We start from the raw sequence: 16,977 nt of genomic DNA, 5'->3' as shown, positions 1-16,977 counted from the left end.
GAACAGAACCAACCCCCTTCTCGGGACTTAATAGATCCTATTTTTACATTTGCAGATGTTTCTTTCTTCACAGCACTCATCATGTTTAGTGATGCTTCCATCTGTTTGTGTGCTGCCCGAGGGCTGTGTTGATTCCAATTGCAAATCTATCTTCTTCTGTCTTCTGGCAGGTTTGACCCAACTGCATCCTTGGATTTCTTGTGGGCTTGTATTCACATTCCTCGGATCTGGCAGGGGAGGGACCAGAGAACTCCTCAGGTATCGGTTCAGTTCTTCCAAGATTCCTCTCTGGATGGAGCGAGAGGCAATGTTTTCACAGTACCTGATTTTTCTGTGGCCAAGAGGTGGCTGGAGTGATTCAGGTGGAGTGTGCCAAGTTTGCTGCCAGTACCTCAGCTGGTTATTTAGCTGCTCTGCTATGTTACATATTACAGTGGCAATTTAGAGTCCAAAAAGCTGATAGGAATGCACAAAGTTTGCCCACTTGGCATTTCACCTGCAGCAATTGCCACAATATCTGGTAAAGGCACAAGGCTAGAGTGGCAAGCAGGCTAAAACCCAGCATGGGATAATGGCCATTTTACAAAGAAAAGGAGGCTGTGTCTCTTCTCCACGGAATTTCATTGGTTTGGTGACTGAATTATGATTTCTGACCCATCACATGTGCTGAGATGGAAGTAAATGAAGTAGAGGAGGGGTAAGGAGGTTTTACTTGGGGCTGTGATGCTTTCAGAGCTCTAATATGGGGCCATTCTTAAGTCTGGTTCTGAGATGCTCCATCCCATTTGGGGAAGGTGTGACTAGAAGGAACTAAGGGTCTTGGGATTTGGTGTGGAATTATTTGGGGTGTTCTCTTGCATTACAGAAGCGCCGTGAGGAATTCGTGCTCCACTTGAAGGCGTCAGAATTGATCAGCATGGTGGAGCTGATCCTGGCTGAAGCAGAGACCAGATACCAGAACACTGACGAGGCCTCCTGCACACTCATCCAGTCTCGACTGCCGTTGTTGCTCAGTTGTTCCCATGGAGACCTTGAGAACATCAAAAAAGTAACAGAGTATTTGACCAGCTGCATCCAGCAGTGGGGAAGCAGGTGAGGCTGCAAATGAGGAGCTTTGTCTGCTGGAATTGTAGTTCTTGGGCACAGGCAGGCAGGTAATGATGAGACTTGCAAGTATATCTTCATTAAGAATATCATGTTCCAGAGCCTGTATGAAAAGTGCACACTATCCTCCCTGAGGTCTGGGGGAATAACAAGTGATTTTAAGTGGTACTCAGACCAGGAAGGTGACTTCAAAAGTGAAGTTTAAGGGTGCTTTTGCTTTTAGAACTTCAGAATGAAATTCTTGACGTGCTTGGTTTTATTTTTTTCCTTTCTTTAAGGCAATGGTTATTTTTAATTACTAGTTCCTAATGTGGGATTTCTTGTCTACTCATCCCTTGAGTCACTGCTTGTAATACATCCTGCTTCTGACTTGCTTTCAAAGCTGAATGGAGACCAGATTGTTTCTAAAAGCTATTTTAGGACTGTGGAAAGAACAGGAAGATGATGTTTTCAAGGCAGTGAAAGGAACTGACCTAATTCCAGCGTTGCTTATGGTGATATTAGGAGAGATTCTGAGTAACCTCAGTTGCTGTTGCTTTCTACTTCCTCCCAGTGCAGACTGTGCCAGGCATCTACAGGGCTTTCAGGTGTGTAGAGAACATGGTGGCCAGTCTGAATAGTTGTGGTTCTGATTTCTTTTCCAGTTGAGATGGGGTTGACCATGAGTACCACATGCAGGAACTCTGCACTAGAGATGTAAGCAGAGCTTTCTTGTCCTTTGCCCTTTGGAACTGCAGTTTTCTAGCTGCAAGTGGATCCCCATAGACTGCGGATGGATCCCTGCAGAAAGTGAATGGCCTGAGTTGTCCAAAAGAAGCAAAGACTTAAAAAACACTGGTTGAGATTAGTGATGTCTGTGTTTTCACATGCTCTGTTTGCCGTGTGCAGGAAGGCTGTTAGTAATCTGATGGGTCTGGGATGTAGCCAGTGGCTGACATCACCCTTTTTCCTTTAGCTCTGTGGGGAAATGCTGCCAGGACCTTCTGCTGCAGATATACCTACAACTACCTGAGCTCCTTGTGCCTATGCCTGAGATGCTTCTTACCAGCGAAGGAGCCAGAGACAGCAGCACTTGCAAGGTAAAGTTAGAGGCATAGGAAAGCCCCTTTCTAGTTATCTATGCAGAATGGATGCTACCCTGATGCCCAGTTTAGAAGGCAAGGATTGGCAAAAGCTTCCTGGATGACTTTGGTTTCTTTATTTTGCTCTTTTGTTACTCCTTCCCTCCTTGCACTCTCCAGAGCAGAGAGTTCTGGTGTGGTTTATTTTGCAGTGTCCTTCTATAAAATAGTGTAAGCTCCACAAGCTTCTGTGTGCCAAAGGCTTCTGTAAAGCACAAGTGTAAAGGCATCTGATCCTGCTTTGATGTCTGCAGGGACTGTGGACTTCAGATCCCATGCCAGCTGGAATCCTGCATCTACTCACAGATTCTACCTGAAAATAATTTCTGTCAACCCCCCTGTGTAGCTGGAAAGGAATTGGGAAACACTGCTGGAGGGCCAGGGGCTGGTTTGTACATTAAACTACTTAACAGTTTGCTCATTATTTTTCTTCCAGCTTGATGCCCTGGTTCACAGATTCATTAACCTCCTCGCAGACACCAGTGACTCCAAGTCATCCGAAAGCCGCGTGTGGGATGCCAATATGGCCTGCAGGAAGTTGGCTGTGGCCCATCCCATCCTCCTCCTTAGGTACCTCTCTCTCCCTGTGTGTGGCTGGGGTTCAGTGAAAAGCATCCACCCTTGTCCTAGAAAGGGAACAAACTTGCAGCCATCACAATGATGGTGAGAGAATTCACCTTCATGTACAGAAGTCAAGTGAAAAGGCAGCAAAGTTGCATCTCTTACAATGAGGCAATACCTTGTGTCTGTCAGGAAATAATGTTGGAATTAAAGACTAGAGAACAGAATATGGGTGAGAAATGGGGCTTGCTGAGTCTATGGGTATAGGGATCAAGTCTGGAACTCTGAGAGAGGATAAGGGATTTTGCCTTCTGGGAACTGAGGTGAAATGTAAGTTTCTTGAAAGATCTAGACCTGGATTTTCTTATTTGTTGTTTCAGGCACTTGCCAATGATTGCAGCACTGCTGCACGGCCGCGTTCACCTCAATTTCCAGGAGTTCAGGCAGCAGAACCACTTGACCTTCTTCATCCACGTCCTGGGGATCCTGGAACTGCTCCAGCCACAGGTCTTCCAGAATGAGCACCAGGCGGCACTCTGGGACTGTCTCCTGTCCTTCATCCGTCTGCTGCTGGTAGGAAAATCCCTGCTTCCCTCCGTGTGCCGGCTGCTGGCCACTAGATGGGGAAGCTCGTGTAACACAGGGCCAACCTCGGCTCTTCTCATTCGAAGGGAAAGCCTTCCTAAATGCCTAAGAACAAAAAAGTGCATTAAGTACCTTGGAGGGCTTGAAGAGGAGGCAGGAGATGAAGAAACCACTCCGTGGTACCCAGAGGTGCAGGATGGGGCAGTGCATTGCTGCTTTTTTTGTTGTTAACTCTCACCTTCTTGATCCTTTCCCAGAACTACAGAAAATCCTCGCGGCACCTGGCTGCCTTCATCAGCAAGTTTGTCCAGTTCATCCACAAGTACATCACATGCAATGCCCAGGCAGCTGTCTCCTTCTTGCAGAAGCACTCAGATCCACTCCAGTAAGCTTCCTTATGCCTGTCAGCCCATGCACAGTCAGATTGCCAGGAGCTAATGAGACAGAAGACAGCAAGAAGATGTGACAGAGTAGCTGCTAATATGGCACTTTTTCACCCTTGGCTCCCTTAAGTCTCTATTGAGATGAGCAGCATATCTCTTTTCTTATAGGTGAAAACTGAGCCCAAGGAAGTCACATAATGACTTCAATTCACATAATGGCCTAAACAGCATATTGAGGTATTATAGTGCCCTGCAACTTCTCCAGAGGGGCAGCTGGAGGGTCTTTCCCCAGAGCAGTGGCTGCAGGGTCCCACCTGCAGATATGTGGGGAAACTGCATTTGTGTTCCAGTTACAAAGAAAGGAAAAATCTTGTTTCTGCTTCTGAGCAGCTCTTTGTTTCAGTGTACATATCTGTGCTGTTACTTGTGCTCATGCCCTTATTGCTATTGAAAGCCAAACACAACACCTCTTTTTCCCAGTGACCTGTCATCAGACAACAGTGACCTAGCAATGCTGAAGTCCCTCCTGGCTGGGCTGAGTCTGCCTAGTAAGAGTGGCATCTTGGACAGGGGCTCTGATGAAGAGAAGGATGGTGAGTCTGGGTGGGGAAAGAGTTATTCCAGCTGGTGAGCCTGTAGTCTGTTTTGGAGAACAGGTGTTTTTGTGGGGTGTATGCTGTGCTTGTTCTTGTAACAGCTCAATGTGTTTAGAGTGGAGAATGGCACTTGTATGCTCAGCAGTTGGGAACCAGATCTGGGATGGGTTAATTTGTTTTGCTGCCAGTGATATCACTACTGGAGCAGAACAACAGCCCTTAACAGGGGTGAGTTTCCTGGTTGTGGATTTCGCCCTTTTAATCCACACTTAAGGATTGACCTGTTGGGGGGACTCTAAGGGCACATCCACTCTTCCACTGTTTACAGCTTGCATGGGAACATTAGTCAGTATTTAAAGAGCTTGCAAAGCTTCCTCCTCAGTGTCAGCTGAGGGGGTGACAGGAGGTGCAGTGAGATTAGAGGCAGTGTGAGAGCCAGGAATTGGATCACAGCATTGCTGGTGGTTCATGATACACCACTGCACTGGGAGGGAATATTGGCTGTCAGGAGTGCCCTGCTCTCTCTCTCTCCCCCCAGATGAAGCAGCTGCTGGTTCTCTCCCCCTTGTCAGCGTGTCCCTCTTCACTCCCCTCACGCCGGCTGAAATGGCCCCGTATATGAAGAGGCTCTCCAGAGGCCAGACAGTGGAGGGTGAGTGAGGACCTGCAGAGCTGTGCAAAGACACAGGGCAAATGCAGGCATTTGTTAACCTTGTTACTTATCTGTCAGCAGCAGCCTGGTTTCCTGTGTCAGTCTTGTGTTTGGAAGTCACCAGCAGTTAGGATATTGTTCCATTTTTGGATTAACTTGTCCGTAACCTCCTGTGATTCTGTGACAGAGGCTTCCTATGATTCTGTTATCACTTAGCTCAGCAGTAATTCAATAGCCTCTGCTTTGGGGCTCTTCAAGGATCTTTAAGCATTTTGGGAGATAGTATGAGTAAATCAAGGAATGCTACAGTCTGAGCCAAGTCTGAAGTGCTGATAGGAATGAAGTACCAAATTGATGAGAAGCAGGGTTTGTTAGAAATCCCCAAATGGCCTTCATGGAAGAAAATCATGTTAACCTGGCATATGGGAACAATAATCTTCTCCAAAAGCCTCCTGAAATTACAGGTGTCCAGTGTTAAACCTAAGTTGTGATGGTTTTCCTTCCAAGGTAGAATAGGACAAAAATGTCCTGCCTGGACCCTGTTTTTTAAAGAGACACTCTGTGAAGGTCTTTAGTTACAGAAGAAAGTGTTCTGGAACTGAAACCTCTCACCCCGTTGCATTCCTTCCTCTGCCTGGGCAGGTTGGGATGTGCTGATTGGCACATCCCTGGGCTCCTCCTTTTTGAAGAACTGCCTTTATTACACTACCTCTGTGTGCAAGTGGGAAACCTTGACAGCTTGGGAGATTGGTTTTGTGGGGAAAAAAGAAAAGATTCTTTGCTGGATCAGTCACCCTTTCAACCTGTGTCTTCTGGCAGACATCCTGGAGGTGCTGACAGACATCGATGAGATGTCCAGACGGAGGCCAGAAATTCTTGCCTTTTTTGCTGTGAGTATTGGTGTCTCAAACTGCTGCTGGAAGGAAGAGATTCTTTTCACCAGAGTCTGTGTTGCACAGCCAGCTTAAGCACGTCCCTTCCTCTGCTTTTTGGGTGGTTGTTGCAGCACCTTAGGAGAAATGTGTCCTCAGTTAGCCCTGCTGAGAGCAGGCGCTATTTCTCTCCATTGCATGCTGGGTCAACCATCATCTACTTTATATCAGAGGAAGAATTAACCCTCTGTCCTCTTCCCAGGGCAAGGAGAAAACAGAGCAGCTCTGTTGAAAAAGCTGTAAACTAGGAAAAACTCAGCTGTCCCACATGAAATAAGATTACAGAAGGGTACTTTAAAGTATTCAAAACCAGGATAATCTCTTACAGGGAGGGATTTCTGGGGTCAGCTAGTACCTGCTGGATTTGTGTTGGGCTGGATTGGTGTGGAGGGGGAGTAATGCCAGTCTGAGGAGTTTGTGCTCCCTGAATGGCCCCGTGATCCACATTTGTCCATCTTTCAGACAAACCTACAGAAGCTGATGAGTTCATCAGAGGATTCCTGCCGAAACCTGGCCTTCAGCCTGGCTTTGCGCTCCATTCAGAACAACCCCAGGTGAGCAGCCCTGGAACTGAGGCTGTGCTGGCTGGTGATCTGGGCTGTACTGACACTGTCATGTTTCACTCCCAGCATTGCTGCAGATTTCCTGCCCACCTACATGTACTGCCTGGGCAGCCGAGACTTCGAGGTGGTGCAGACAGCACTGAGGAACCTGCCTGAATACACCCTCCTTTGCCAAGGTAAGTGGAGATGTGCCACCTTTGGGGCACAGTTGGCTTCACAAGGGTCAAAGCTGGGGTTCTGTGCTGGGAACAGCTCCCCTGGGAAGCTGCCCAGGATCGCTATTGCTTAGACCAGGCCATCAATACTAATTGGGCTGAGCTTCACAAGGGGAGCTGTCATAGAGACAAGGGGGGCTTCCTTGAAGTAGATTTGTCTCCCTTACAGTTTTCTCTGAGTTGTGACCTCTCACATGATCACAAACCCACGGAGCTGTTAGAGGGTGGATTGTGCCGTGTTCTTATGGAAGGAGAGATTTCTCACGTAGCTGCAAATGCTCACCCAGTGGTTGTTGGTGGGTTGCTCTTCTTGCACACGGAGCCCTCGGGCCAGTCCTCACTCTGCCTTTCCCTCCCCCAGAGCACGCAGCGGTGTTGCTGCACAGGGCCTTCCTGGTGGGCATGTACGGCCAGATCGACACCAGCTCTCAGATCTCAGAGGCTTTGAAGATCCTGCACATGGAGGCCATGATATGAACATGTGCTTCTGGGAGTTTCACTTCCACAGGAATTAATTTAATGGATTCATCAGCTGCATTACAGCTCTGCAAGAAGAACAGTGTATTGCAACCCATGTTTGCTGGAGGATCAAAGGGGATGTGGCAGGCCAGACTGTTCTGGAAAAGGAGAGGGTGCTGACTGAAGATCAGCAAGGGGCAAGGATCAATCTGGCTGGCTAAAATGCCATTATTGTGGGAGACAAATCTCCTGAACATTGTGCCAAACAGGGACCACTTCCTTCATGGGGTCTTGGGGCAGTGGCTGTTGGTTTGTTGTTTGGGGGTTTTTGTCTCTCCAGGAAGGCAGAGCTGCTGGGAGAGCAGAAGGGAGTGAGCGATGGCCCTTGCACTTGAAATATCTGCACTCTCTGTGTTGGAGAGAACATGCAGATTTGTGCAGGGGGAGAGACCACTTTGGTTTCTGGGGGTGGGTGTTTTATTTTTTTTTATTTTATAATTAAAATTCTCTTTGTTTCCATTGTGCCTTTCTCTGCTCCCTTGGGCATAGCTTGACATCCCTCTCCCCCTGTACTTCATTCTCTCATTATTCTCGACAAAGCATCTCTGGAAGACCTGTCTCCATGGCCAAGTGCTCACAGAGCTGCCTTGGCCTTTTACAGGATGTGCAAGAAATGGAGCAGGTTTGGAAGGGTCAGTGGGGTACCATGGATGAGTTTGGTCAGCACCAGCTGCTGACGGGACAACTTTTAAGAGGTTCCTTAGAAAACTTCTGTTTAAAAACAAATAAAACAAACTTCTTGGTACATCTGCACACATCCCAGCAGCTGGCCACTGTCACAGTGAAGTCTTTGAATGAGCAGCTGGGTTTCCTCTTTGGGATCTGCCAGTTCCTCCCTGTGACTCTTCTGACCGCTGCTCTCTGGTCCTTGCCTGTGGGTAGGGGTGATGGCTTATTTGCCAGCTGTCATTTGAGGACAGAAGGCTGGCGCCAAAACTTTCCCCTGCTCCAGAGAAATTGCTGCTCTGTGTGCATGTTCTCCAGCCTCACTTGATTCTAATCACCAGTTTGTTCTCATGTCATTTGTAGAGAAACTCTGCAATTTACTAAAGACAAACATCCTGGAGGAATTTTATCTATACCTCCTTGCTGGTGGCAGGGACAGTTGTGACCTCGTAGGTGGCTGGGTGGAGAAATATTGTCTGTTCTTGCACATGAGGAATACCACAGCTGAGCACTTTAGCTGGTGTGTCAAAATATGAATGAATGTCCAGCTGGCTTTGCAGAGAGATGGAGAAGAAAAAGGGGAGAACTGAACCTCCCATCAACTCCTGGTAGCCTTGTCTTTAAATAGAGATTAGAGCCATCAGTTACGAATGCTACACGCTCTTTTCTTCAGCAGCATCTGCTTTGCATCTGGAGCCACTACTGTGGCAATTAGCTCCATATAAATGATGTGGAGGAACAGCTGAAGGAGATCAAGTCAGTGGAATGGGTTTCCTGAGGGGCTCAGTGACAGCAGGATTAACGCCTGTCCAAGGGGAGCCGCTAATCTCACTGGGAACCCTTACCTTAGTCCCTTATCACACATCATTAAGGCACTGTGCAGTTTGTCAGAGCAGGGAGGTAGTTCTGTTGGTGCTGCTGTGCGCCTAGAGCAGCTGGGAACTTGTGGAACTTCCTGGAAAAGGGCTTTTAACAGGACTTTTAAGTCAAGGCGCAAGGAAAATGCCTCAAGACCGTTACTGCGCAAAGACAGTGAGTCAGACACAATAGTGGTGCTTTAGTGAAGATCCTCTCTGCAGCTGGGGCTTTCCAGAAATCCCATTCTTGGGCTGCAACTAGAAACATTTACAGGCAAAACCAAACAATGTGGTTGGTCCCAAATTGTCCAGTGTCTGTTTGGCAATGCTTGTGATGAGCAGACCTGCTGCAGGCTGCCTGGGTCATGGGAGCAGGGCATGCTTGGGTGTTGGCAGAACTACTTTGTGACCCCTCAGTCCAGAACAGACAGATTTTTGCAGAGCTGTGTGGAAAGAGATATGTTGGGAAAGGTGGACGGAGCATCTCAGCAGCAGCAGCAGCAGTAAACATCTTTTGGGAGATCAGGAAATGAAGTCAAATGGAGATGATGTGGGTGGAGGTTACTTCGCAGAACTGAGACTTCCCACAGATGTCCCAGTACAAAAGTCATCATCTGTGGTTTGTTGATCTCTCCTTTTTGTTGTGTTGAAGGTTCCCACAATGCATTTTCTCTGCTGCCATCCTCTGCCTGGACCCGGTGGAGCTAAGCAGGTTGCCTTGGCTTGAAGCACATCATCAAAACCAGATCAGTACTGAAAACAGGGCTGTCAGGGGGTGCCTGGCTGTGTGGAGACAGCTCAGGGCAGGAGCCCCTCTCTGCTGACGGGGAAGGCAGCCGTGACAGCTCTCAGAGGGTTGGTGACAGTGGTACTGACACTTGCCTGCCTGTAATCTGTGCTCTGTAGCTTCCATCTCTGCCTGGCTGAGCACCTCCTCTCCTCCCATCCCGGCTGTGCTGACAGTGTCACCCCTCACGGCTCTCCCAGCCTCCTCCTGGAGCTGGGGCCATCTTCAGTGTCTTCAAGAGCTTGTGCCTTGATCAGAAGAGGAGTGGTGAGGAGGTTTGCAGGGTCTTTCCTGGCCAAGCCCATGGGGCTCCATGACTCGCCCAGGGCACGTCACTGCTCCCATCTGCCTTAGAGGCAGCACATCCCAAACTGGTACAAAATCCCTGCTTAGACACTTTTCTACCATGATCCCCTGTAGTTAAGAGCTTTCTTAAGAGAACTGGGCTGCCAGAGCTGGTATCTGAGGCTGGGAAATGTGCTTAACACTGGCTCAGGGGGAGGCTTTTTGTCTTCTCAGATACACTGGGAATCCCATTCCAGCTGTAGAGGCAGGCATGATGGGGAAGAGAACACTGGCCAGAAGTTTGTTTCTCATCCTGTGGCTGCACCCAGCTCAGGACAAGGCTGGTTTTTGTCCAGCATGCACATGATGGACCTTCACTGCTTGGCTGGGCACAAGTGGGCATCTCTAACCCGGCCATACCATGCACCTGCCAGGCTCTGTGTGGCTGGAATTGTGGCCCCTCACGTGCCAGTGTCCTGGAGGTTTGTGGCTTTTTGACACAGCTCTGGGTAAGATTGTGCATCCCATGAACCACGAGGATATCTTGGAGCACCATGTGAATTTGGCTATGAGCAGGGCATGACTAACCAGGGAGGTGCCTGCCTGTTCCTGACTCAGTGGCTGCTGCCTCTGGGACATGCTTGACATTGGGGAGCTGGACGAGTCCCAACACTGAGCTCAGAGGCAAATCTGCCTGACCTGCTATGCCAACAGCAGAGGCACAGGGAGAGGTGCACAGGTAACAGCCACCAACTGGGATTTCATGGCAAAGGCTGATGTTGTGCCAGCCATGAGAAATGAGAAAGGGTAAAGAGAAGCCTCACTTTGTGAGGAGCAGCAGGCAAGAAGTCTTGTGCAGAATAAAAAAAGGAGAGGAAAACTCCATTACCTCGTGCCTGTGAGTGGAGTCTATTCCCAGGACTGCTCCCTGGGGCCCTGCCATTCCCTTCCTCCAGCCAACCTCATCTGTGACCTCCATCAGTGACAAATGCAATCCTGGCCCTGCCTGCCCTCAATTAACTTCCTTCTGGCCATACCACAGTTCAGGACAGTACAGTTCACACTTAACTCGAGGACTTATTTGCTAAAAACTAAAATTGGTAAGACTTTTGTTAACTTTAGGAGTATCAAAGCCAGCCCCATGCCAGCTAAGTAGCCTGGCTGCTCTAGGGGTAGCATTTGCCTAGGGTGGACTGATCTCTGTATTGCCTCTCCTTGTATTTAGATAATTTGCTCCTAAAGTAGCAGAATACAGACCTTGACATTTCCCATCGTTTTAAAATCAGGAGACCTCTATAATAACATATCTGCCTCTCCTTGTGTTGCTGGTGGTGTTTTGGTATCAGCCTGTTTGCAGGAACACCATCTCTAATACAAGAAGATACTGGCAAAAAATGTCAAGACCCCCAGTAACAATTAAAAAATTAATTAAGCTACGGTAGCCCAGTCATTGCTGGGTAATTATTAAGCTGTAAGAATTGCTAATTGACTTATTAGCATTAAGCAATTATGCAAATAATGGAAAACATACCATAAGAGTAATAAAATTACCTCCCTCTCTCTCTCTCTTTTTTTTTTTTAACCAATGATGATATTCAAAATCTAAAGTGATGCATATGGTTTTATTGTGAGTATCTCTGGAGAGGAGTGAGACTTCTAAGGGTGCTCAGCCCTTTTGGAGCATCCTAAAACACATCTACCCTGAGTTCTCTTGCAGAGCTTGTAGTGCCCCACACCAGGCCCCTCCCCTGGTACTGCACTCACCAAGGCACCAACATAGGGACACAGGGTGCCAGTGGCTGTGGAGGACACAGAGTGACCACACTGGTATGCCAGGACTGGAGAGTCCAAATTTTGTACTATTACAGATGGTCTAGGGGAGTCCCTGTTCTCCCCCCCAATAAAGCACATAGTGCTTCAGGTTTGGTGTGAGTGAAAACAAGGCAATTTGTAGATTTTCCCATCAATTCAGTGCAAAGGTGGAAAGTTCCGGCCTTTAGAGTTACTCTGTCTCAAGGATTTTATTGCTATTAAGTTCATAACCTGAGGTAAGAGCTGGCTTCTTTTCCAGGTGAGGTTCCAGCTGGAATTCAGGGTTCAGCAATAAGCTGAGTGATGAGCAAGTCTCTTTGTGTTCCTGAAAACAAGAACAAGACCTTGCTTATCCTCACTACCGGGAAAAGGAAACTTCACTTAGTCATGTCTACAATGGGCCTGGAAAAAAACACAAAGTGCGTTTTTGCTTCAGCACGTTCACACTGTTAATCACTAACAAATTTTATTGGTTTTACAGGCTTTAAACTCTGCTCTACTGATAAGACACAGCATTTCAAAGTGCCCAAGCCAGTTCCTGCTCCAGGGTGTGTCCTGCTCCCGTGGTGGTGCCTTGATAAACCTGGGATCACTTCACCAAGTTGCATGATCCAAAGAGGTTTTGATCTGCAAAACACACCTTTGCTTTCACTTTCTGATAAGAACGGGGATGTTTGCAGCTCCTGGAGGACCAGGGAGTGTGTTCTGCCATGCAGTGCAAAGACTGGGGATCACCATCATCTGTTTCACCTCCGTGGAAGACAAGGGGAGACCACCTTAGGAAATAAATACCACCCCCAACCCTCTCAGAGAGCTGCTTTTAGCTCCTTGGGACTGGTGATCCACCAAGCTGCTATTTATGGACATTTCATTTTTCCTCTCACCTGGTGTGCAGGATGCAGGATGTGAGCAATCTCTTATCTTTGTTGCCTGGAAAAAACTTTCTGAAATCACCCTCTAGCCCATCCCTCACCCCACTGCAGTGGGGGACAGGAAAGCCAGCAGGACATCTGGCTGGTGGGCAGGAGGGACAAGGGAGAGTGACTTCTTTCTGTTTTGATGTGACATTGTGTTATAGCTGGGTGATAGGACACTCTTTGCTCTGATGCTCACTGGTTTTGATCTTTTGAGATTTTAGGATAATGGGTTTACCATGTATAAGCTTCTCAGGGGGATGTGTTGCAGAGAGCTTTACCCAAGTGCCTTTTCCTGTAACTTCAGGTTTCTCTTTCATCTTCTTGGAAGAATGGAAGTGGAAACTCTTGTTCAGACTTGAATTTCGTAATAACTTTTTTTCTGCTACTTTTGCAGGTCAAACTAGTCAGACTCTGAGGGGAGGCAGGTATCATGTGGAAGCATTTCTGCGTGAGTAGCTGTGAAATTGTTGGGGCTTTCTTTTCCCTGTTTGGGGCCTTTCCATCTCTGTGGAGTCAGCCTGGCTGCCTTCTGGGAAGAGAGAGCTGATGAGGCATGTTACTGATGAGACAAATACTTTTTCCTTCTTGTTTTAAATCCCTCAATTTAATTCAAGCCATTGGCACAGGAATATATGAGAGCTCTTGGCTAAGACACACACTTCCTATTGTTGGGAGTGAACAGCCCTGCACACAGCCTGTGGCAAAATTATGAAGTAGCTCAAGTTGATCAGCTGATTTCTCACAAAAGTTAAAAGATGTGATTTTTTTCTATGATGTTACACTCTCTTATGAGAAAAAAAAATGCATCACTTGATTCTCAGCTTCATGAGGCCCTACATTTTCTGCTACAAGAAATCAACCTTTCCCCATCTTGAGTCTTCAAGCTGACAAATGTTGGTTGGGGTTTTTTGGGCTTTAGAGTGACCTAGTCGCATATTTAAGGTTTTTCTCTACTAATGGTAAAATCCATTGGTTGCTGCATATGGGAACCAGGATAAATTTAAGAGGTGATGGTAGAGCAATCCTCACTAGTCATAGTCATAGCAACTGTCAGGAAGCACTCAGCATTTCTCCAGTGCAGTCTGGTATCTAAGAAGAGAAAAGGACTGAGGAAGAAGAGTGTCTGTAAGTAGAGAAGAATAAATCAGTCCATGTCTGTGGATTGCTGCTCCAACGAGCTTCCAAACACACCTTGGGAAGGGAGCTAGGGGAGCAGGCACTGTGCTCCAGGACACGCTTTGCTCCATGAGCCAGCTGTGCATCTCAGGTAGGAAACCTCATCCAGCAGCTCTGGGAAGAGCTCAGTGAGCAGGGGCAAGGTCTGCAAAACAGGATAAGGACCTATAAGGCTCCCTCGAAGGAAAAGATGTAGAAAGGAAAGGTACAATCCACAGTAAGGATTTGTAAGCATCATCCCCTGAGAAACATCCTGGGAGAACAGTGGTTGTGGGTAATAGGCAGCTGCACAGGCAGCTCTGCTCCCTTCCTGCCCCATTCCTCTCTCAGTGTGTGTTAGTTTACCTGTTGGTGCATTAAAGACTCATCATAGCTGCAAAATCCCACAGAGCTCTCCTTAATCACCAACTAACAGTGCACAAGTCTCTGCTGCCTGTACTTTGGAAAGCCATTATTGGGCCAGCAGTAATACTCTTACTGCATTAGCAAACTCCTTCAGCAATGTCATTTTAATCACCTTAGTGGATAAAGTGGACCCAATTCTTCTGGTGTACCAAGGGCTGTACCTCCAGACTAACCCTCTCTTGGGATGCACAGCTCGGAGCCAGCAACTAATAGTTTCTTCTTCTGGTGTCTGCAAGCCTGGATTTGTGGTACAACTATCCCAGGGAAAAACAGGGAGCAGTGCAGGGAGGGACGAGGTGAAACATGGTGGCCTGTGATACACAAGAAACCACAGCTGCTCTGAGGCCAGCCTGGCTTTCCACTGCCACTGGCTGTGTCCCCTGCCACCAGCCCCAGCTGCCCCTTCCCGAAGCACGAGGTAATGAGAGGGGACTAACTGCATCGACTCATTAAGCTGGGTTTGTTAGAAGACAGATTGTCATGTTAAACAAATATATTTTTTAAAAACTAGGTCTAGTTCCCTGGGCTGTGCCCCATCTGGGCCATTAAATCTGAAAGGGGTAAGTACAGCTGTGTCAAAGCTGCGCTCAGGAGCTGATTTTCACTGTTTGTACGACTGGCAACTGGCAACCACTCCATTTCCAGCCCTCATTTCCTTCTCCTCGTTTCCCAGTGCTTCACTGTGTCATTTGGAGGCACAGCAGGGGATGCACACTGCTAAACAGAAACTCCACAGACACATTTCCGAAATCCAGAGCTTCCTCTTTTATTTCTCACCAAGCCCTAAGTTACCTGAGGATGGGAAGGGCTGCTCATCGTCAGCCAGGCTTTTTGTAAATTACGGAATTTTGTCAAAGGTGTTGTGGAAATGTGGGACAGCTCATCTTTCGGGGTTCCAGCAAGTGTCTTTTTTGAGGGAAGCAGGGGGTAAAAACCCAACTTTGAGTTAATCCAGCATTTCTTTTGATTGGTCCCTTGGTACTTAGATGAATTTTGAGTGCAGATGTTTCTGTTTTCCATCAGAGAATACACCCAGGACTTGGGAGCAGGCTCACAGTGCCATATTTCCTCCTCACCACACCACTCTTGTTACGGTTGTGCAGCAACATATGCTAAGGCCTTATTACAAGGGATTCCTATAAATGGCATAAAGGAGTAATAATGTATTTATAACACAACTTTGTTTTAGTATAAAGTGATCTATAAATTTGTAATAAATGTTTTATAATGTTTTTGTAGCCTGTTATAAATGATAAATGGGAGACTATAGATGCCACATCAAATATTCATGCTGCATTGTGTGCATTATTATGCCATTACTGTTCAGGAAACCATTAATAATAAAGTGAATGGAGATGTAAAAGTTGCTGACGTGCCCAGCAAGCCATTTATAATGAAGTGTATAATCCTTACCATAAAGTAAATACATTGGCCAGTGATTGTTGATGAAATGGAAACACTCTGAATTATTTGTGAGGTATTTATATATTAATGTATATTATCCATATCATGTCACAGAAATGCCGTTAATATATTATATGTATTATTGATTATTTTTACCTAATTTATAGGCAGCTGTTTAAGTGTTACCTTGTCTCTTCTCATGTTTTGTCAGCTGCATGAGGTCTGGTGAGTTATTTTACGGGATGCGTGTGCTGCGGGGCAGCTGCTGCGAGCAGGCCATCACAGCGCTGGAGTGAGCCCAGCGGGGCAGGACGGCAGCGGGGGCCGCCTTCACCCAGACACCCCACGCGTCTCTGTGGGGCCGGGGCGGGGAGGAAACTGCGGGTCTTTTCCAGCCTGAACGATTCCATGGTTCCGTGACACTGCCGATGCCTGATGCGCTGCCCCAGCACGGACAGACCCCCCGCTCCCGGCTGGCCTCCCTCCCTCGCCACAGCGAGACCCCTGGGCAGGTTCTGGGCAGGTTCTCAGCAGGTTCTGGGCAGGTTCTGGGCAGGTTCTCAGCAGGTTCTGGGCAGGTTCTGAGCAGGTTCTGGGCAGCCGAGCTTCGTCCTCCCTCCTCCTCCTCCTCGTTCCTTGCCCCTCGGTCTCTCGCTGCGGTGGGAGAGGGGCTCTGGCGGCCGCGGCACTGCTCGCACTCGGTGTCAGTGGGTGATGCTGGGGATGTATCCGCCCACCCAGCGCGGCATTATCCAGCGGACGGTTACATTTCGGTGATCTTTGCTGCTTTTTAACTTTTTCTCCTCCACATGGGGAGAAAACATCCTTCCCAGTGACTAAATACGATTCACGCCTCCCCTGGAGGCCGCCCCTTCGGGCAGGCCGTTTCGCCGCTTTGGTGTGGGAGCAAAGGAAACTGCCCCTGCCCTTTGCAGCAGCGCGACGTGCGGGGCCCCGCGGGTGCCCGAGGTGCCGCTGCCCGGTCCCCCAGCCGAGGCGGCCCCGCAGCCGCGCGTTCGCCGCCACTTCCCCGCCCTTCGCCCGCCCCTTTCCCCGCCTCCCGCCGCCGGTCCGGCCGCCCCCCGCCGGCTGCTCGGCCCGCGGTGGGCACGGCGCGGTGCGGAGGGTGCCCGGCCCTGCCCGGCCTCGCCGAGCCCCGGGGCGCGGTGCCCGGCGGCTCCGCGCGGGTCGCGGGCCATGGCGGCCATCCAGAACCTGCAGCTGTGGTGCCGGCAGCAGTGCGAGGGCTACCGCGATGTCAGCATCACCAACATGACCACCTCGTTCCGCGACGGCCTCGCCTTCTGCGCCATCCTTCACCGACACCGCCCCGACCTCATGTGAGTACCGTGCCGGGCGTCGAGGGCCGCGCTGCCGCTCCGGCGGGGTGGGAGCCCCGCTCGCGGCCCGGGACCCTCGCTGGGCTGTGGCCATCCC

At 48.7% G+C, this 16,977-nt stretch overlaps 2 protein-coding genes across 4 annotated transcripts in view; both read left to right on the top strand.

Annotated features, from left to right (window-relative positions):
• The window catches only part of INTS1 (integrator complex subunit 1), a 32,008-nt gene extending 20,620 nt beyond the window's left edge, over nt 1-11,388 (top strand). For both annotated transcript variants that reach the window (XM_032125889.1, XM_032125887.1), the window contains exons 36-47: nt 171-258; nt 866-1,092; nt 2,060-2,183; nt 2,662-2,795; nt 3,167-3,359; nt 3,629-3,756; nt 4,235-4,347; nt 4,889-5,002; nt 5,822-5,892; nt 6,397-6,488; nt 6,564-6,673; nt 7,074-11,388. In XM_032125889.1, the coding sequence (XP_031981780.1) occupies nt 171-258; nt 866-1,092; nt 2,060-2,183; nt 2,662-2,795; nt 3,167-3,359; nt 3,629-3,756; nt 4,235-4,347; nt 4,889-5,002; nt 5,822-5,892; nt 6,397-6,488; nt 6,564-6,673; nt 7,074-7,189 (1,510 nt within the window). In that variant the 3' untranslated portion in view covers nt 7,190-11,388. The remainder of the gene's footprint in view (nt 1-170; nt 259-865; nt 1,093-2,059; nt 2,184-2,661; nt 2,796-3,166; nt 3,360-3,628; nt 3,757-4,234; nt 4,348-4,888; nt 5,003-5,821; nt 5,893-6,396; nt 6,489-6,563; nt 6,674-7,073) is intronic.
• Nucleotides 11,389-16,656: 5,268 nt separating this feature from the next.
• Nucleotides 16,657-16,977, top strand: part of MICALL2 (MICAL like 2) — a 1,158,523-nt gene continuing 1,158,202 nt past the window's right edge. For both annotated transcript variants that reach the window (XM_032125978.1, XM_032125977.1), the window contains exon 1: nt 16,657-16,880. In XM_032125978.1, the coding sequence (XP_031981869.1) occupies nt 16,738-16,880 (143 nt within the window). In that variant the 5' untranslated portion in view covers nt 16,657-16,737. The remainder of the gene's footprint in view (nt 16,881-16,977) is intronic.

This window comes from Corvus moneduloides, chromosome 16 (assembly GCF_009650955.1).
Source record: "Corvus moneduloides isolate bCorMon1 chromosome 16, bCorMon1.pri, whole genome shotgun sequence".
In the NCBI taxonomy this organism is placed as follows: Eukaryota; Metazoa; Chordata; class Aves; order Passeriformes; family Corvidae; genus Corvus; species Corvus moneduloides.
This window is presented reverse-complemented; position numbering and strand designations above follow the sequence as displayed.